The 20,774-nt window shown below is 38.6% G+C and overlaps 1 protein-coding gene across 1 annotated transcript in view; it reads left to right on the top strand.

The window, feature by feature from the left end:
* The first annotated feature begins 698 nt into the window (after window positions 1–698).
* The window catches only part of REC114 (REC114 meiotic recombination protein), a 110,171-nt gene continuing 90,095 nt past the window's right edge, over window positions 699–20,774 (top strand). Inside the window, exons 1-2 of the mRNA XM_077746016.1 lie at window positions 699–864; window positions 19,894–19,983. Of these exons, the coding sequence (XP_077602142.1) occupies window positions 706–864; window positions 19,894–19,983 (249 nt within the window). The 5' untranslated portion in view covers window positions 699–705. The remainder of the gene's footprint in view (window positions 865–19,893; window positions 19,984–20,774) is intronic.

The raw sequence follows: 20,774 nt of genomic DNA, 5'->3' as shown, positions 1-20,774 counted from the left end.
AAGGAAATAACAGGTGTAGAAGTGCTTTGTCGACTATAAATCACCCAGACCTGTCATTTAATTGCACCTGCTGTTTGATTGAGGCACACCTTTTATTGCCGGCAGCATGCTACCCGTTTGCTTCTTTCTTTTGGAGAGAACTTGAGGGTCTGGAGGGAGTATGTTCATGGGGTCACAGAATGAGGAGAAACTAGCCTTACTTCCTGAATGGCGGGTAGAATTGATGCTGAGTTGTGATGGGTTTGGAGTGGGCAGGGACGTTACCATCTGAAAGGCTGCTGTAAGAGAAACACACGTGTACACGCAGCCTCGTTCAGTGGGCCTAGTTTCAGCGCGTAGAAGTTACAGGGAGTCAGCCCGTTTACAGTAATGTCCCAGTCTGAGCGGCTGGACCGTGACCTGGACGGCCTGACGGTAGGTGAGGGCCCCAATGATGGTGCGGCGAGGCCAACTACTATCTACCAGCGTCCCAACCCCTCCTCAAGTTGGAAGTTACAATCTCTTACGGTCTCTTCGCCAACGAAGAGACAAAAGCCACAAAGATTCAGGGTGACGCCCACAGCCCCAGGAACCTGCAGGAATCTTCAGGTCCGTCCATTGGCTTCCACTTGTGGGGAAGGTGGGCTTTGAGCCATCTCGCTTCCTGATTGGTTGGCTGCACAGATTGGCAGGTGCCCGCCTGCAGGGCACGTCGGGAAGCTGGATATGGCGGAGGCGGGAAAAGAGCTGGTGGGCCTCGAGTTCCCAGGAGGAGGCTCAGCCCAATGGCCTCTGCAGCGGTATGGACGCTTCATGCCCTCGGGGACCGGAGAGCCGCCTGTCCCCGGTCAGGACGTGGGGACAGCTTCTTCCCTCACATGGAAGGTGAGGCCTGAGGGCGGGAAAGGCCGCAAGGCGCTCACTCCCGGGTGGGGGGGAGGGGGAGCGGTGGGAGAGGGAGGGTGGACCGTGGCCAGATGCGGCTCAGGGCCCAGTCCTCGAGTGCCAGGCAGGCAGAAGGAGGCGATCCCGTGGGACTAACAGGACTAGCTAGCCTACAGCTAATAGGAAAAAAAAAACTATATAAAATCTCATGATTGGGAGCATCTGGGTGGCTCAGTCAGTTAAGCCTCCGACTTCAGCTCGGGTCATGATCTCACGGTTTGTGGGTTCGAGCCCCGCGTCGTACTCTGCTGACAGCTCAGAGCCTGGAGCCTGCTTCGGATTCTGTGACTCCCTCTCTCTCTGACCCGCCCCTGCCCATGCTGTCTCCCTCTCTCTCTCAGAAATAAATAAAACATGAAAAAAAAATTTTAAATTAAATCTCATGATTGGACCCAATACATTCTCAAAATAATTATGCAGGGGAGTAGTTATGTATTTAATATAGATTATTTATTGAGCGTCAGTTATGTGTTAGATTTCATTCAGGGTGCTGGGGATATATCCGTGAACAAGATCGAAATCGGCCCCATGTTTATTTATGTTTTCAGTCTAGCGGAGGACAGAGTATTTATCCAAATAGCTTTATAATTATTTAGACTGGTTCCACATCCCTTCTGTGGAAGGGAGGGTTGAATAGTCCGTAACCAAGTTGTCACCCCACAGGCACTCCCACAGAAGAAGGACTAAATTTGAACCCTTGCTTTGCCACTGAATTTCTGTGACCTTGGTTAAGTTATGGATCCTCCCTGTACCTTATTTAGCTTACCTTAAAATAGAGATAGTAATAGTAGCCACCTCATAGGGCTGTTGTGAGCAATGAACAAATCAATATATATAAATTACTTAAAACAGTGCCTCATAAATTTATAGGAGCGTTTGCTGTTGTTATTTTCTGTTGTGGTGGTGGTGTATTTGGTATATTTTAACGCCAAGGGTTGCTAATCATTCAATTCTTTTCTGTCTGGTTTGTCTATTAGATGTGGACCCTGAAGTTTTGGATTGTGCCTGTGCATGTGTATGGTAGTGTGGTTTGGGTAGCAGTGGGTAGGAAAAGAGTAAAAGAACAAATATTTCAGGTAGAGTTTGCAGCATGTGCAAAGGCCCTATACCTGGAAAACCTCGGCATGTATGATGTATAGAGAAAAAGAATAAGGCTGGTACTTAGAGAACAAAGGGAGTGATAGCATAAGGTGAGATTGTCTAGAGAGGTATACAGGTGCTTTGTCAACATTATCCTAAAACCAGTTGGAAGCCACTGAAGGGTTTTAAGTAGGAGAATCTTCGTATTTGAAAGATCATTGGCTGAATTCTGAAGATAGGGTTGAAAGGGAGTATGAGTAGATTCAGGAAGATCACTTAGAATGCCAGTGCAGCAGGCAGGTGATGATAATGACTTGGACTAGAGTGGGAGGGGGTGTTGTAGAGGATGGCAGTGAGGTTGGGGAAAGTGGGCATATTAAAACTATATTTTGGAGGGCAAAATGATAGGATTTGGAGGTTGATTGGATATGGGTGGTGAGAGTAAAGGACTTCTGGGCTTCTAGCAGGAGCACTGGGTAGATGGTTAGGGAATTGAAAACATTGGAGGAGGAACAATGAAAGATTCAAGGCTTCAGTTCTGGATGTACTGAGTTTAAATGTATTTATGAAACATTCATGTAGAGATGTTGAGTAGGTAGTTGGGTATAGTGGTGTAGAAGGAAGATCTGGGCTGGAGATGTAAATGTGTTATTAGGATGAAGGTGTGCCATTAGCATGAAGGTGATATTTATAATTATGAGATTACATGAAATTCCAGGACCAAGTCCCAAGATGGTCCAACATTTGTAGATCAGGTAGAGTAGACAGAGTCCCTAAAGAAGACTGACAAGGGACAGAGAGTTGGGAGGCACTCAGGAGAGAGCAAGCCCATCAAAGCTACAGAAAGTTATTTTAAGAGGAAGAGAACAGTGAACTTTGTTAAATGATGCAGCAAAGAAGAGAAAAATGATAAGGAAGGGATGTCCACTGGGTTTAGCAACATGACGGTCCTTATGGTCTTTACTAAGAGAAGTTTCAGTGGAGTGAAGAGGTGCAAGCCAGATGCGGTGGGCTGAAGAGTGACGGGTAGGTGAGGGAGTGGAGCCTACATTTCTAGACCAGTCTTCTTAGAGACCTGGCTGTGGATGAGAGTCGGGAAGGGGCATAATGAATTGTTCACCAAATTCTTGAATATTAGAGCTAGGGGCACTACTTAAAGCTTGAAATCAATATATCTAGGGCCATAAAAAGGGAGTTCAATACCTAGTTGTACTCTCGTAGAAAGCTATCTAATTCTGAAAATTTATACAGGCTGCAAATGCAAAAAGGCATGAGTAAAGTTAAATAGAAGGATAACTGATCTATAATTGTGTCTTCTAAGAAACCTGGGCATGTTTGAGGACATATGTAATTTCTGAGATTGCCCAACACATTCCTTCACACCTTCTCTTAACACCTCTTCAAACCCTTTCTCCTAAGGCATCTGTGTTGGGTGCATTGACTCAGATGTATATGGGTAACTCTTGGATTCTTATCCTGCAGCCCAGAGGCCATGGACATTTGGCTGTTGTAAGGAGTTCATTGTTATTGCAGTTATTTTCCCCTTCTTTTTGCAAAGCTCTTCATAATTGCTTATGAGGAATGGCACTTTTCAACAGTTCTCAAATGTTTGGCATAAAGCCACAGCTCCAGTGACAAGAGATGAAGTTGGCTTTTGCAGTGCTTTTGAAAACTGAACATTTGTACCTTCCTTTGAATCTGTGCTGAAGCATCCTACCTGCTGTGATCAGTTTCAGCCTAGGTCTGTCATTTTTCTTTTTGGAAAAACGAAAGAGAAAACAAGATTTGTTCTATTTTATGTGCACTGTGACTATTGTGTAATAGTAATAATAAAAGATGAGCCATCTAAAGAACTGTACTAAGTCCCATGTGAATTTCTTATTTTAAAAATATGTGGTACCTGCAGTAAAAAAAAATATGTGTTAGGTACAGCACAAAAATATATTATTGTGGAGGATAGAGTCATTCTGGTCATCTTTTCCCTAGGGAACTTTCAAGCTCAACCTTGGTTGAAACTATTTTGAGTTATTCATATTTTTCTGAAATTATGGGGGGACCTGGTCTGGTATTGTTCTAGACAGTTGCTTAATTACAGAGAAGATTTCGTCACAGTGGCTACATGCTAATGCTCACAAAAATGTTGACTTGAGAAAATATGGATAGTACAGCAAGTCTCCTATGACTTGAAATCCTGGTTGAGAGGGGAGGTCAAGTCTGAGACATAAATACTGTATAGAGAACATCTAATATATGTATATCGATTTGATTTGTCTGAATTGAATTATTTAAAAAAAGATTTTTTTTAATTTTGAGGGCGGGCAGGGGCAGAGAATGGGGGGAGAGACAATCCCAAGCAGGCTCTGCATTGTCAGTGCAGAGCCCTATGCGGCTCAACTCACACTCCCAAACCGTGAGATCATGAGCTGAGCTGAAACCAACCGACTGAGCCACCCAGGCGCCCCTGAATTGAATTATTGTTAATGAAGAGTTACTATCTGGAGATAAATCAATCAGCATTTGGAAGCAAATAAACTTTTTGTAATACTGTAAAAAAAATTAAAAAGTACAGAAAAAGATCAAGGATTTAAAACTTTGCTATTCAGACTTCACTGTGCATAAAATCACTTGGAGAGAGTCGCCTGGGTGGCTCAGTCAGTTAAGCGTCCAACTTTGGCTCAGGTCATGGTCTCGGGGTTCGTGGGTTCCAGCCCCGCGTCGGGCTCTGTGCTGACAGCTCAGAGCCTGGAGCCTGCTTCGGATTCTGTGTCTCCCTCTCTCTCTGCTCCTTCCCCACTCATGCTCTGTCTCTTTCAGTCTCTCAAAAATAAATAAATGTTAAAAAAAAAAAAAGTGGGGATTCTTTTTTAATGCAAATCTGACTCATTTGGTCTGGTATGCAGAATAAAATTCTGTAGTTCTGACAAGTTTCCAGGTGATTGCTCATGTTGCTGGTTCTAGGACTACACTTGGAGAGGGTTTATAAGACCTTGAATGAAATGGGCAGCCATACAGTAAAATTAATAAAATGAATTTATGGAGTTATGAGGTAAGGCAAGCAGATTCATAATGAAAGTGCAAATGTTTTGTTAACAGGGTTAATATTTCAGCCATCTGTCATTTAAGTGGAATGAGCAAATGAAATACAAACTTAAACTTGATTTTAAATCCTTACATCTGTTAGTCCAAGCCTTTCTGAAAAGGTGATCACAATAACAGATTGGTCCATTTTGTGTATTTTATGTCTGAATATAATTGTTCTACTGATTTGAGAATAATTTTGAAAGGTGAAGTTAATTGTAGATTGCTTTTAAATTAAAGTTTTATCACATTTTTTAGATTTCAGAATTTCTTAGACATGCCCTAATTGGTTGAAGCTGACAATTTCCCATTTTTTCCCTTTCAAAGGGGAAAAAAAATCAACCTTTAATTTTTATAGGAGGAACTTAATACAATTGACCTACTTAGAAATTAAGAAACAATATGAAGTTTGTACTTGAGATGAACTTCTAAATGCAGATTCAACATAAGATATACTTTGAGTCCTCTTTATAGTGGCCTTTTTTTTGGTCATTGTATTCCTAGTACCTACATATTAACTAGCATATGATAGTTCCTCAGTAAATGTTTGAGTGTATGCTAACTTTTCTAAACTTTCCTTATGATAATGTGATAATTATGACAAGATAGCTACTCTTTATTAAGTGTTAACTTTGTATATTTCTTACAGAAGCCCTGTGAAGCAAATATTATCATACCATTTTATAAATAAGTAAGCTAAAACTCAAAGAAGTTCAGTGGCTTGCTCAGGAACACACAGATAAGAATTTATTCAGAGCATGGTTTTTCTGCCTCTAAAGCTTGTGCTTTTAACCACTATGCCGTTTGTCTTTGAAGAGTTAATATTTCATATGGGGAATAATAGTTCATTTATGTAGATGAGGGAATTTTGAGATTAACACACAGGTGAAAATGATAAAAATGACAGTTTTTTTTTAAAGGAAAATTTAAGATTAAATAAACCCCCAAGAAAACTATTTTTAAAATAGCAAAATAGTAGTTCTTTACATGTCTGGTAATTTTTGATTGGATGCCTGATGTTGTGAATTTTACCCTGTTGGATGCAGGATATTTTTGTATTCCTATATATATTCTTGAGTTTTCTGGGATAAGTTATCTGGAAACAGTTTGATCCTTTCAGGTCTTGCTTTTAAGCTTTGTCAGGTGGGACCAGAGCAGCATTTGATCTAGGGCTAATTTTTTCCCCACTCCTGAGGCAAAACTCTTCAGACTATTCTACCCAATGCCCTGTAAATTATGAGGGTTTTCACCTGAGCTGATGAGACCAGGCACTATCCCCTGCCCTCTGAGAGGCCTCTGGATTGTTCTCTTAAATCCTTCCAGGTGGTTTTTGGCCTCGCCTCACGCGCATACTGCTGAAGAGCTAAGTCTCTGCAGGCATTGAGAGTTCTTTCTATGGTGTTCTGCCCTGTGAAGGGTAGCCACATTGCCTTTCCTGGACTCACAGCTCTGTCCCCTCAACTCAGGGACACCTCACCTGGTTCTGCCTGGGCTCCTCCTCTGGAAACTTTCTCCAAGAGGTAATCTAGGGCAATTGTAAGGCTTACCTTTATTTCCTGTTATTTCTTAGGAGTCATGTTTTTTATTACCTAATATCCAGTGTTTTGAAAACTGTTGTTTTCTCTAATTTGCCCTATTTTTTAGTTGTTTCAGGCAGGAAGGTAAATTCGGTCCCTGTTATTTTGTTGGCCAGAAATGGTAGTCCATGGTGGGTCATTTGATATGGTTCCACTTTGTCATTCTCCACTTGAGTTCATCAATTCAACAAAATGTTATTAAATTATCTACTGGGTACTTAGCATTTAACGAGGCACCAGAGAGGCTATGGAGCTGTCCTTATGTTTCATCATTATCTTTTTTTTAATGTTTATTTTTGAGAAGGTACATGCCAGTGGGGGAGGGGCAGAGAGAGAGGGAGACCGAAGATTGGAAGCAGGCCCCCATGCTGACAGCAGAGAGCCTGAATTGGGGCTCAAACTCATCTGTGAGATCATGACCTGATCCGAAGTCGAAGTTAGATGCTTAACCGACTAAGCCACCCAGGTGCCCCTCATCACAATCTTAAAATATCAGAGCGTCAAGCACAGGATTACAAGGGCCTGATGAGAGAGCAGTTTCTTAAGGTGTAATGGGCACTTTGCTTTCAACAGTCTCCGGGGGTGCGTGTTGAAAATGCAGTTTTATGGTTCCTGTGCTAGACCTGATGCACCCCCTAGTCTGGGCGTTATGCTCCAGGTTATGTTTATGTACTGCAATCCCTTTTCATGCTCTAGTTCTGAAGGAAGGGTGGGGAAGAGGGAAAAATTGACAAAGTAATACTGATACTATATAGCTCTTTATAATTTGTAGAGTATTTTCGTAAACCTCTTCCAATTCTCACAGCTTTCTAGATCTGTCTTACTACCATTTTATAGAAGGAGCTGAGGCCTGCTTAGGTTAAATGGCTTGCCAGAGGTTTATGTAGGAAGTAGAATTAGTTCTAAAACTCAGGTCTTAACACAAGCCAGTCCTCATTCTGCTGCACATTGCTGCATCCTACATTGGTATTTTTTCTTAATGTAGATGGGGGAGTATCATTGAGAGTTATTATTCTTTCATGCAGCTTGCTTTTTTAAAAGAGTTAACAGTTGTATTTTGTATTAATTAGAATTGATACTGACTCTGAGTAGCAGAAAATATAAAATATCAGTGAATTAAATAAGATGAAAGTTTATTATTTTCCACATAAAAGTGCAGGGCTGGTATGACACTCCCCAGTGTCAGGAACTGAGGAGCCTTCTCTTTTGTTCCTCTGCCCCATGTGGCCATGGTCTAATAGTCCAAGATAGAATTGATATTCTAGACAGCTTGGTGCAGAAAGGGATCAAGAAGTGAAAAAGGGATATACACATGCTGTCTCTTAAGGAAGATTTCCCATAAGCTGCCACATGATACTACCTCCTCCAGCACAGTGACCAGGACTTAGACCTGTGGTCATCGTAACTGTGCGGGCAACTGGCATATGTAGTCCATATTCTACAAGATCATGTATCCAGCTAACACCCAGCATTCTATTACCAAGTAGAAAGGAAAATGGATATTAGAGAACAGCGAGAAGTCTGCCACACACTTTTCTTTTCTGAACCTGGAGACTGCTAAGAAATGAAGGCTTATTCCTGGACTCCCTGGTTGAAACTCAAAGGCATTTTCTAATGACAATAGCAATAACCAAAAAACCCCTGTTATTTAGTACATAATTACTGTATAGCAGTAGGTATATATCATTACTTGTTTTTTTGGCTTTTTTGTCTGGGTGTTACGCTCTTGTAATTGTTTTTATTATTGATACTGTTAACACTTAGCATTTCTAAGTGCTGTTTCATACAGCAAAAACAAAATACTAAATTTTACAGTTTGGTAATGGACCTATAGCAGGATCACTTTCATTAGCGTATATACTCCACTAGTTTGTTGAAGTAATTTATGAGGCACTTTAGCTAGCAAGAGGGAAGCAGCTGATAGCCTACTTAGAAGTTTTGCATGTTTTTCATATTTTGTAATGCATAAATCCCTTAGGGCCAATGTATACAACTGTGACACTTTCTGAGGGGTCTCAAAAGCAGGAAAAAAAAACCCCTTAATCAAGTACATAATTTGTCACATCTGAAGAGTAATGCTGTTTTAACCTTTCATCTGATATAAGTACTTTTGAAATACTTTTCTATATTTTCATATATTTCTTTTGTTTTCTATTTAACTTTAGAGTAACATTATAGTGCAGTCTTGCACCAATACATGCATATAAAATATTAGAATGTAAAAAATATGCATATATCTGATTTAACCAGTGTATAAACTATGCCTGAAAAGCCAACTTGTAATAGATGGGCTCTGTATCTTAGTGCATCCTATTATATTGATGTCAAAATACCATAATAGACAGAGGTCAGGTTGATGTAAATCTCCCCCCCCCACCCCAGTTTTATTGAGATATAACTGGCATATAACACTGTATAAGTTTTGGATATACAACATAATGATTTGTAATATATAAATATTGTGGAATGATTACCACAGTAAGTTAACATCTGTAGCCTTATGTAGTTAATATAGTTTTTTCCTTGTGGTGAGAATTTTTAAGATCTATACCCAGCAGTTGTCAGATATATAATACAGTATTGTTAGCTATAGTCGTCATGTTGTATATTATATCCCAGAATTTATAAGTGGAAGCTTGTACCTTTTGACCACCGTCACCTATTTTACCCTCTTCTATTTTCTACCAATCTGTTTTCTGTTTCTATGAGTTCAGCTTTTTTTCAGATTTCACATGTAGGTAAGATCATCCAGTATTTATCTTTCTGTCTTGCTTATTTCACTTGGCATAATGTCCTCAAGTTTCATCCAAATTGTTGCAAATGGCAGGATTTCCTTTTTTTTTATGGCTGAATAATAATCCTATTGTGTATATATATCTTAAATTGTCTTTATGTTTTCATCTGTCTCTTGAAACTTAGATTATTTTTCATGTTTTGGCTATTGTAAATAATGGTGCAGTAAACATGGAGGTGCAGATACCTCTTTAAGCTAGTGATTTCATTTTCTTCAGATATGTACCCAGAAGTGGATTTGGTAGGTGATGTGGTAGTTCTTTTAATTTTTTTTTTTTGAGGAAGCTCTGTACTATTTTCCTTTGTAGTTGTACCAGTTTACATTCCCACCAACAGTGTGCAAGGGTTCCCTTTTCTCCATATCCCTGCCAGTACTTGTTATCCCGTCTGTTTTATAATAGCCATTCTACATGTGAGGCGGTAACATATTGTGATTTTGATTTATATTTCCCTGATGATTAGTGATATGAGCCCTATATCATGTACCTTTTGAACATCTTTGGGAAAATGTCTTTTCAGGTCCCTTGCCCATTTAAAAATTGGATTACTTGCTTTTGTGCTGTTGAGTTATAGAGCTGCTTATATATTTTGGATGTTAACCCTTTGTTAGATATGTGGTTTGCAAATAGTTTGTCCCATCCATTGGTTGTCTTTTCATCTTGTTAATCAAGGTTGTCTTTTTATCTTGCTGTGCAGAAGCTTGTTAGTTTGATGTTGTCTACTTGTTTATTTTTGCTTTTGTTTCTCATGCTTTAGGTGTCATATCCAAAAAAAATCCTTGCCTAGACCAGTGTCAAAGAGCTTTTCTCCTGTATTTTCTTCTAGGAGTTTTATGGTTTTAGGTCCTACAGTTAAGTCTTAAGTCCCTTTTGAGTTAATTTTTTGTGAGTGATGTAAGATGGGGTACTAGTTTCATTTTTTTGCATGTGAATATCCAGTTTCCCCAGCACCGTTTGTTGAGGGACTCTTTTCTCCATTGAGTATTCTTGGCTCCCTTGTCAAATATTAGTTGACCGTATATGCATGGGTTCATTTCTAGGTTCTCTATTCTGTTCCGTTGGTCTATGTGTCTGTTTTTATGCCAATACCATGCATACTTTTTTGATGACCTAAATCTTAAGCCACATTTAGGTTAGGAACTAGAAAGAACAGAACATGTGAACATGATAAATGTTCTCTCTGACACATTAAAATTAATGTCTTTCTCTGGTGACTTGGTCATTAGAGATAACATTTTTCTTTGAGCTTTCCATATTGTGCTAATGTGAACATTTCAGTAAAATGCTAAATCATCACTCATTAAAAATATTACCCAGGAACCAGAAATAAGTAATTTCTTTTCTCAGATGCCTGGATTATATTAGGCATTCTGATATTTGGAATTTGTAGAGTTAGGACACTACATGTAGTATCCCTGCCCTTTGTAGTAACCATAATTCTATAATTATGTAGTAACCATAATTCTACCTAGTCAATAAAGAAAATGGAAGGCTCTTGTAAAACTTTTTGTAATAAAGAAATTCAGACATAATCAAAGATAGATAAAAGAGTAGACTAAACTCACATGTATGTATCTCCAGCTTCAACGGTTATCAACTGGTGACCAATCTGGTTTCATCTATATCCTGTCTGTGTTCATTGTGTTATTTTGAAGCAAATCTCAGACAGCATACCATTTAATTGATTATTTCAGTTATCTCTGAAAGGTAAGGACTGGTTTGGGGGTTTTTGTTTGTTTTGTTTTGTTTTAGAGAGAGAAAGTATGCACACATGTGCACATGCAACTGAGCAGGGGAGGGGCAGAGAGAGGGAGATGGAGAGAGCATCCCAAGCAGGCTCCGTGCTGCTGGCGCAGAGCCGGACACAGGCCGGATCTCATAAATCGTGAGATTGTGACTTGAGCTGAAATCAAGAGTCCTGACAGTCCAGCACTTAACCTACTGAGCCACTCAAGTGCCCCTGGATGCTGATTTTTTCTTCCTTTCTTTAAAAATGTTTATTTACTTAAGAAAGAGAGAGAGAGAGAACATGTACACGCATGTGAGTGGGGGAGGGGCAGAGAGAGGGAGAGAGACTATCCCAAACAGGTTCTGTACCATCAGCATGGAGCCTGATGCAGAGTTCAAATTCACAAACAATAAGATCATGACCTGAGTCAAACCAAGAAGAGCTGGCTGCTTAACCAACTGAGCCACCCAGGCACCCCTGGATGCTGATTTTTAATAACTGCTCAAGGAAAGGTAATTGGTATTTGGTTTGGATTTGGGAAGGAAAGACTGTAAGGATGCAAACTACTCTTTTTCCTAACTCCTAAGAAATACCTGATTAGACATTTTCAGAATGTATGAGCATACTTTTAGGATCTTTTAGATGAAGGCTTGCAACAAATATCTGAAAAAGAGTATGTATTATATTCCCAGATATCTGTTTAACTCTCTCATGCCTTCAAATCTTTTGCTCAAGCCTCACCTTCTCATGATGCCTACTCTGACCACATATTTATATTGTAACTTTCATGCCCTGTCTTTACACTCCTGTTCTCTTGACCCTACTTTACTTTTTCCCTACCTCCTAGCTCTTTCTGATGTACTAGGTTATTTATTTATTTATTATGTTACGTGATGTGCCTAGAGCATCTGACAGCCAGAATGGATGATTTTTTAACACTCCACTTCCCTAAATGATGACATTATTTTCATAAAATTTTCACAAATGAAACTATTCATTTATTATATAGATAGTACATTCTTTTATTGAGCTTCATTATTATACTCATGGCAGTAAAATCAATGAGAAAAGGGAAATACACATTACAGTATAAGGCAGGAAAAAAGCACAGCTCCTTAGCCAATTGCTTTTACATCTTGTTAACTGAACTTTGGTTCTTTGGTTAGAGGCTGTTACTTTATGTAATTAATCACCCACAAACTAACCAATGATTAAAAAACTTGAATCTCCAGTGGCACAATCTAGGCAACTAATGATAAAATTGCTGTTTTATTCTCTGTTTTGTTCTTTAGTTTGGAAACATTTAATAATTTAAAATGTTAATTTTTTTGAATGTTTAATTTTGAGCGGGAGAGACAGACCATGAACAGGAGAGGAACAGAGAGAGAAAGAGACACAGAATCTGAAGCAGGCTCCAGGCTCTGAGTTGTCAGCACAGAGCCTGATGCTGGGCTCTACTCACAAACCGTGAGATCATGACCTGAGCTGAAGTTGGACACTTAACCAACTGAGCCACCCAGGCACCCCTAAAATGTTAATTTAAAATGTTAAAGTTATTATTTAATTCTATAAAATATTTTGAGTGTGAACTAAAATTTGCACTTCAACAAAAATGTTCCATTTTGTTAGTTGCACTTATAATTTTTAAAAACACAGTTTTAAACACACATATAAATTCCAAGAGGTCCCAGATTTGGAGTAACTTAAATCCGGTTCTTTGTCTTTACAATCCCTGTGCTATCATGGTTTATTTTGAATCTAGATTAAATGCAGAAGAACATAGTACCACAGGATTGAAGTAAACTGCATCCTAAGAAAGGGTTGGAGACAAGAACTTTGCATTAAGCAAGCTTGAAGTTTGTCAAATCTTTGTGAGCTAGTCTTGAAACGAATGTGGTTAAGTCTGCATTTATGTGGGCCAACATTATAACTGGGAGTTTTCTAAATGAATGCATAAAAGTCCAAGTTTATTAAAGAATAAGTAATAAAAATCTGATAATTTGAAGCTTACATATGTTTTATTTAAACTTAGCAGTAACTGTAGTAGTTGTTTAGAACTAGGACTAACAAGATTTCCTTCCTGCTCCAAGAGGGCAGCTAACGTTTTGTTCAGTGATGCATCCCATCTTTAAAAAAATGCTTGGCATCTAGTAGGTGCTCAATAAATAATGATTGCATGAACGAATGAATGAAGCTCAAAGTCAGGGTCATTCCTTACCATATATTTTTTTCTTTCCCAAATGTTTATGAAAGAAATTGGTGTATAGTGATTAGTACTTTGTTAATGGTAACTTAGTGAAATGCTTGATATATGGCGTCTTTAATCTCTACAGAAGAGTTTAGAATTTTTATTATTACTGCTGTAACAAATTGTCACAAACTTAGTGGCTTATGACAACTCAAACTTATTACCTTATAGTTGTATTGATCAGAATAGGTCTTATGGGGCTAAAAATCAAGGTGTCAGCAGGGCTGCATTCCTTCTGGAGGCTCTAGGAGAGAATCTTTTTCTTTCCTGTTCCAGCCCCTAGTGGCTACCTGAATTCCTTGCCTTGTACTACCTTCCATCTTTAAAAGCCACCAGTCATATTTCCTTCTCTGACTCTTCTGCCTCCTCTTTCCCTTGTAAGAACCCTTGTGATTATTTTGGGCCCACCTGAACAGTCCAGGCTCCTCTCTCATCTCAAGATCCTTAACTTGAATTACCCCTGCAGAGTCCCCTCTGCCACATATGATAGCATAATCGTAGGTTCTAGGGATTAAGACATGGCTGTCTTTGAGGGACCATTATTCTGCCTACTTCAGCGTTGTATCAATCAGTACAAGATGTTCCTATCCATGAACAAAATATCTCGCTCCATATATTTATGTGTTCTTAAATTTCTGTCAATTTTCAGTATGCCATTCTTTCATTTTTCCTTATATTTATCCTTAAGTATTTTATATTTTTTGATGCTGTGATAAATTTTGATATTTTTAAAATTTCAAATTCTTTTTTCTTAAAGTTTATTTATTTAGCTTGAGAGAGAGAGAGAGAGCAAGTGAGCGAGCAGGAGGAGCAGAGAGAGAATCCCAAGCAGGCTCCACACTGTCAGCACGGAGTCCAAAGTGGGGCTCAAAGCCATGAACTGTGAAATCATGACCTGAGCCAAAACCAAGAGTTGGAAATTTAATTGACTGAGCCACCCAGATGCCCCTAAAATTTCAAATTTTGATTGTTCTCTACTAGTTTGTTTACATTTAGTTTTCATTTATTGCTCTTGTATCCTGAAACCTTTCTAAAATTCTAGGAAAATTGATTGGATTTTCTCCATAAATGATCCTGTTGTTTGTGAATGAAGACAGTTTTACTTCTTTATTTCCAATCTGGGTGTTTTATTTCTTTTTCTTGCCTGATTGCAATGGTTAGAACCTCCAGGACAATGCTGAATAGGAGTAGTGAAAGCTAACATTGTTGTCTTGTTCTTTATCTTAGAAAGTTTTTAGTCTTTCACTCTTAAGTATGATGTTAACTGTAGGTTTTTCATAGATGTCCTTTGTCAGCTTGAGGAAGTTCCTTCTATTCCTGGTTTGCTGAGTTTTTAAATCTTAAATGGACGTTGGATTTTGTCAGATGATTTTTCTGTATTCTCTCATTACTGAGGTGATCATATGATTTTTCTTTTGGAGTTTGTTAACATGGTGAATTGCACTCATTTCAAAATACTTCCTAATTTCCCTTTTAATTTCTTATTTACCAATGGGTTATTTAGAAGTGTATTACTTGGTTTCAAATATTTGGTGATTTTTTTTTTTCAGAGATCTTTCTGTTACTGATTTCTAGTTTAACTGTGCTCAGAGAGCATACTTATAAATTTACCAAGACTTGTTTTATGTCCCAGAATTTTGTCTATTTTGATAAATGCTCTGTGTGTACTTGAGAAGAATCTGTATTTTTGCTGGTATTGGGTGAAGTATTTTATAAATGTCAATCGGGTTATGTTGGATGATAGTGTTGTTCACGTCTACGATACATTTGCTGATTTTCTGTATACTTGTTCTATCAATTTTTGAGAGAAGGGCATTGACCTCTCTGATTGTAATTATGCATGTGTCCATATTCCCCTATAGTTTTATCAATTATTGCTTCATGTATTTTTAAGTTCTGTTATTGGGGACATAAATGTTTAGGATAATTATGTCTCTTAATTAACCTAGTCCTGTATCACTATAAAATGACCTCCTCTATACTTTTTGATACTCTTGCTAATGTTGATATAGATACTTCAACTTTCTTTTGACTAGTATTCATGTGGCATTATATTTTTCCCACTCTTTTGTTTTTAACCTGTTCATGTTTTTATATTTAAAATGTGGGGCACCTGGATGACTCAGTTGGTTAAGCATCGGACTTCGGCTCAGGTCATGATCTCCTATTTCGTGGGTTCGAGCCCCATATCGGGCTTTGTGCTAACAGCTCAGAGTCTGGAGCCTGCTTTGGATTCTGTGTCTCTCTCTCTCTCTCTTCCTCTCTTCTGTTCATGCGTGCTTGTGCACACATGCTCTCTCTCTTATCTCTCTCTCTCTCAAAAATAAATAAACATTTAAAAAATCAATAAAATGCATTTCAGAGTGCTTAGGTGGCTTAGTCGAGTGAGCCTCCTACTTCGGCTGAGGTCACATGATCTCGCAGTTTATGAGTTCTGGCCCCACATCAGACTCTGTGCCAACAGCTTGGAGCCTGGAGTCTGCTTTAAGACCCTCTGTGTCTCCCTCTCTCTCTGCCCCTCCCCTGCTCACACATACTCTCTCTCTTGCAAAAATGAATACACATCAAAATAAAAATAAAATAAAGTGCATTTCTTATAGGCAGAATATAGTTGTGCCTTATCTTTTTGTCCTATTGTCAGATTGCCTTTTATTGGGATATTTAAGCCATTTACACTTAATGTGATTGATCATTGATAGAGTGGGTATAAGTGTATAATCTTGGTATTTGGTATTTGTCCCATCTGTCCTTTGTTCCCTTTTTATTCTTATTCTGACTTTCAGATTGAGTATTGTTTATAATCCCATTTATCAATTACATTTTAAAGAAGATACATAGATAACAAGTAAATATAAAGTAACAAAAGTGGAAAGAACTATGGAGAAAAGAAAAGCTGGGAAAAGGAATAGGAGCCATCTGGTTTGGGTAATGAGAGAAATTGGTGGCAGTTTCAGTAGGATGGTCAGGAAACATTATCACCTGAAAAGGTGACATTTAAGCAAAGACTAAAGAAGATGGAGTGGGTTATGTGAATCTAAGAGAAGAGAATTTTAGGTAGAACAGGAGTGAAAAAGCCCTGAGATTTATAATCATGAATTTTCCTAGTAGGTTCAGGAAGCAGCAAGGAGGCCAGTATGGATGGAACAGAGTGCCCAAGGGTGAAGAGAGCAGAGGGGCAGTGGGGGCTGTGTTGTAAAATACTTTGCATGGGTTTCTGTAATGAGATGCAGGGCTTTGATCTAACTTAGGTTTTAAAACACTCTGGAGGGGGCTCCTGGGTGGTTCAGTTAGTTAAGTGTCTGACTCTTGATTTCAGCTCAGGTCATGATCTCACAGTTCACAGGATCAAGCCCCATGTCGGGCTCTGTGCTGATAGCATGGAGCCTCATTGGGATTCTCTGTCTCCGTCTCTCTCAGCCCTTGCACTTTTCCTCCTTCTCTCTCAAAATAAACTTTAAAAAAAAAAAAAAGATCACTCTGGATACATTATTGAGAATAAACTGTGTGGGAAGGGGGAGCAAGAACACAAAGGGAAAGCCAGTTAGAAGGTTATTATGCTAATATAACTAGAGATGTTAACTCAGACCAGACCTGTGAGAAGTGGTTGGATTCTGAATATTTTGAAGATGGACGTGAAGGACATGCTGATGGATTGCTTTGGGCATGAGGAAAGGAGAGAGTTTAAGAATGATTCCACAATTTACCTAAGAATTACATTCTTTGATGTGAAACTGTGGGAGTGAGATACTTAAAACAGCCTGGCACATGGTATGTGCTTTGTGTTGGGAAGGCAGTCTTTTGAGCATGTAGTCTTTCAGCTCCTTTTGGCCTAGACAGTAAGAATGGGTCTGAAGCCTGGAATACTTCTCTCTCCAAGTGGGAGTCCTCAAAGCCTGTGCTCCTTTGTTCTGCTTAAGTATTATATGGAATCCAGACAACCCTACTGCTGTATCTGTCCCTTTGGGGGAGGGACTGGGGCCCTTCTGCTGCAGCGCCAGAGGGGTGAGCACAGGTCAGCTGCTCTATATGGAGATCTGCTCTCTCTCCCCTGCCTGGGGGAACTGACCCCCACTACTGATGCTATTCTTGCTCTGTTTATTCTGTATGTGAGTAAAGAGCTGTTCCATCCAGTACTTGACTGTGTTGTGTTTTCCATAGTGACTCCAGTACCAAAATGCAGTGGGCAGAAATGTTTGGATTTCTACTCCCGGTGATGGGCAACAGATGTCACTCGCTCGACACTTTGTAAATATTGAATGAATAAATGAATGAATGGAAGGTTTGGACTTGGAGTTAGGGGCTGTTAATTTTGAAGTGACTATTGGACCTTTAAGAGATCATGAGTGGGCAATTAGTTGTAGCAGTTTGGAGTGCAGGGGAGAAGTGTCCTGGGATTCTCTTGGAAGTCCTTAGTCACCACTTGAAAAACTTTTAAAATAATTTGGAATGAATTGGGGTCTCCATAGTGAGTGTTCCTACCCAACAAAAGACATATATAAAAATGTTCATAACAGCATTGTTAGTGGTAGACCTAAAGTTGAAAACAATATTCATGGACAAAAGAATGAAAAAATAAATTGTGGTGTAGTCATAGAATGGTACTATACAGTAAAGAAAATGAATGAACTAGGTACATGCAACAACATCGATGAAGCCAGACATAAAATGATTATTTCTATATGATTCTGTTCTTACAAATAAAGCTAAACTATGGTGTTGGAAATCAAGCTGTCTTAGGGGGAGGATTGAGAGATGGCACTAAAGTACCTTCTGGAAGGCTGGCAATGTTCTGTTTCTTCACCCAGGTGGTAATTCTCATGTGTTTGCGTTATCATCATTCACTGAGTTGTACATTTAAGTGTGGGACACTTTTTGGGGTATTTTTAGGATGTATATTACATTTCTAAAAAAAATAGTCATATTAACATATTGCCTCCCAAAGAATTTGTTGACCAGGCTCTAGTTTTGAAAGCTCTTCTTGATGCCTAGCTATCCTTGTGGTTTTAAGTGGTCATGAAGTATAAAAGATAATCCATTTAAACTGTGGCAGGAAGAGTATCACAAATAGCTGAGTTCCTAATACTGGGAAAAAGGCAGAATAATAGCCACTGAAGTTTAGATTTTAGCATACCTTTCTTGACATCTAAAATGTCCTTCAGGTTTTTTTAAGGTTGGAATTTAAAGTGAATTAGAGGAAACTCGGTAGGAAATTTTAAGTTTATATATAGCATTAAAGCTGTAAACCCCACATATGAAATTATAAGAACATTATTTCTCAGTAGAATATAGTAACCTCATAAAGTCATATTTGAGTTAGGTATGTGTCAATTGTTTTGAGCTTTGAGCATTGAGGTGAATCCATAATTTCATCTTATTATTTATATAAGAATGTTTACCTTACAGTATATGAAAACCACCTATACAAGGTAGTCACTTAAGACCCAACTCCTATTCTTCTGTATCTATCAGTCATGTTCTCCTTGACATTTTTATTTCATTGCCTCAACTCCCCACCAAAACTATGGACCAAATTTAACAAGATAAAATATAAGGAGAATAAATGCAAGGTCTTAAATTTAGGTTCAGATGAAAAAGATCAAAGTCTGATTTACCAATATAAGTGATGAAGTTTTAAGAGGTTTTGCTGATATTAGATCATTCTTCTAATGAGACTACCCCCTCAAAAGGTTAATGTGATTCTAGGCTGCATTAGTGTAAAAAGTAGGAGATTGTTAGACCACACCAAGTGCATTATGGTCAGTTTTGGGCACCATGTTTTAAGAGTGACATTGACAAATTATAAAGTTAATGCAAGGGAAAGCACCAGATTTTGAGGGATTGTAAAAATAGATTATATGGCTGATGAAAGGAGGACTCTGAAGTCTCCTAGCACCCCTGTAGGGCATTACCCCCATTTTACAGAAAGGAAATTAAGGCTCAAAGATAATTAATGACTTATTAAAATGTTACAGAAAAGTGATTGGCATAAGGCCCACGTCTCCTTATTTTTAATCTAGTATGCTTTTCATTTCAAAATACATGTTTTAGTTCTATTTTTAAAAAGCTGGCTGTTCGCCCCTGTAGAGGAGAAATTTGAAACCATAAGTAAATGATTGTAGATTTGTAATTTTTTTTTTAATGTTTATTTATTTTTTTAGAGAGAGAGTATGAGCGGGGGAGGGGCATAGAGAGAGGGAGATACAGAATCTGAAGCAGGCTTCAGGCTCTGAGCTGTCAGCACAGAGCCCAGTGTGGGCCTCAAAGTCATGAACCGTGAGATCATGACCTGAGCCGAAGTTGGATGTTTAACTGAGTGAGCCACCCAGTCGCCCCTAAGGATTAAAGGGAAGGAATGGAAATGTTCAGCGTAGGAAACTCAGTGTGAGAAGATATTATACATTTACTGGTATTACAGAAATGTGTTGTCTTACGCACATTTCTTTCACTGTCTTTTTCTTTTTCAAGGTTTTTGACTCCAGTGAAGAATCTGGGTATCTGGTTCTCACCATCGTTATATCAGGTCATTTCTTCATTTCCCAAGGACCCACACTGCTGGTAGGTTTTATGCATATAGAATAATATGCAAATATATTTCTTTATCTTTGTAGCTTTACATTAATTTTTGTACCCTCAAGCTTCTTCAGTCTCACAGAAATTCATCAGGTTCAACAAATTAAACATTTATTGAATGTGCTTTAGCAGTAGGAAATACAGAAATGTACTGAAGGGGTTTAGGGTTCTGTTTTGGGAATCAAAGTGGATCAAAGGATTGAGATTAACCAGTATTATAAAAGATTCTTAACTGGGTTGAGACCAGGTAAACTTATAGAGAAATGTGTGGAGGGTTTTCCAAAGAAGGTAAAGAATATATGCAGAGGGGTGGATTTGAGGAAATAGAAAACTTGAAGCATGCTATTATTAACGTCTATAGCCCTCTATAAAACTAATTTTATAAAGGTGCATTTGTTCTTTATTCTGAACACACATGTCTTGTAGGAAATTTTTGAAATGAAGAAACAAAGGAGAAAATAACAGTCATTTTGCTTGAAAGTTTATGTTTGAATTGGTATTTAAAAACAAGATGAAGAGGGGCGCCTGGGTGGCTTAGTCGGTTAAGCGTCCGACTTTCACTTAGGTCATGACCTCGCGGTTCATGGGTTCGAGCCCCGCGTCGGGCTCTGTGCTGACTGCCAGCTCAGAGCCTGGAGCCTGTTTCAGAGTCTGTATCTCCCTCTCTCTCTGACCCTCCCCTGCTCATGCTGTCTCTCTCTCTCTCTCCTAGAAATAAATAAAAATTAAAAAAAAAAATTTAAAAAAGAAAAAAGAAAAAAGAAAAAAAAATAAAA

The sequence above is a fragment of the Crocuta crocuta genome, unplaced genomic scaffold (assembly GCF_008692635.1).
Source record: "Crocuta crocuta isolate KB4526 unplaced genomic scaffold, BGI_CrCroc_1.0 scaffold130, whole genome shotgun sequence".
NCBI classification, from domain to species: domain Eukaryota; kingdom Metazoa; phylum Chordata; class Mammalia; order Carnivora; family Hyaenidae; genus Crocuta; species Crocuta crocuta.
The sequence above is the reverse complement of the archived record's forward strand: the minus strand, read 5'-3'. Positions and strand labels throughout refer to the sequence as shown.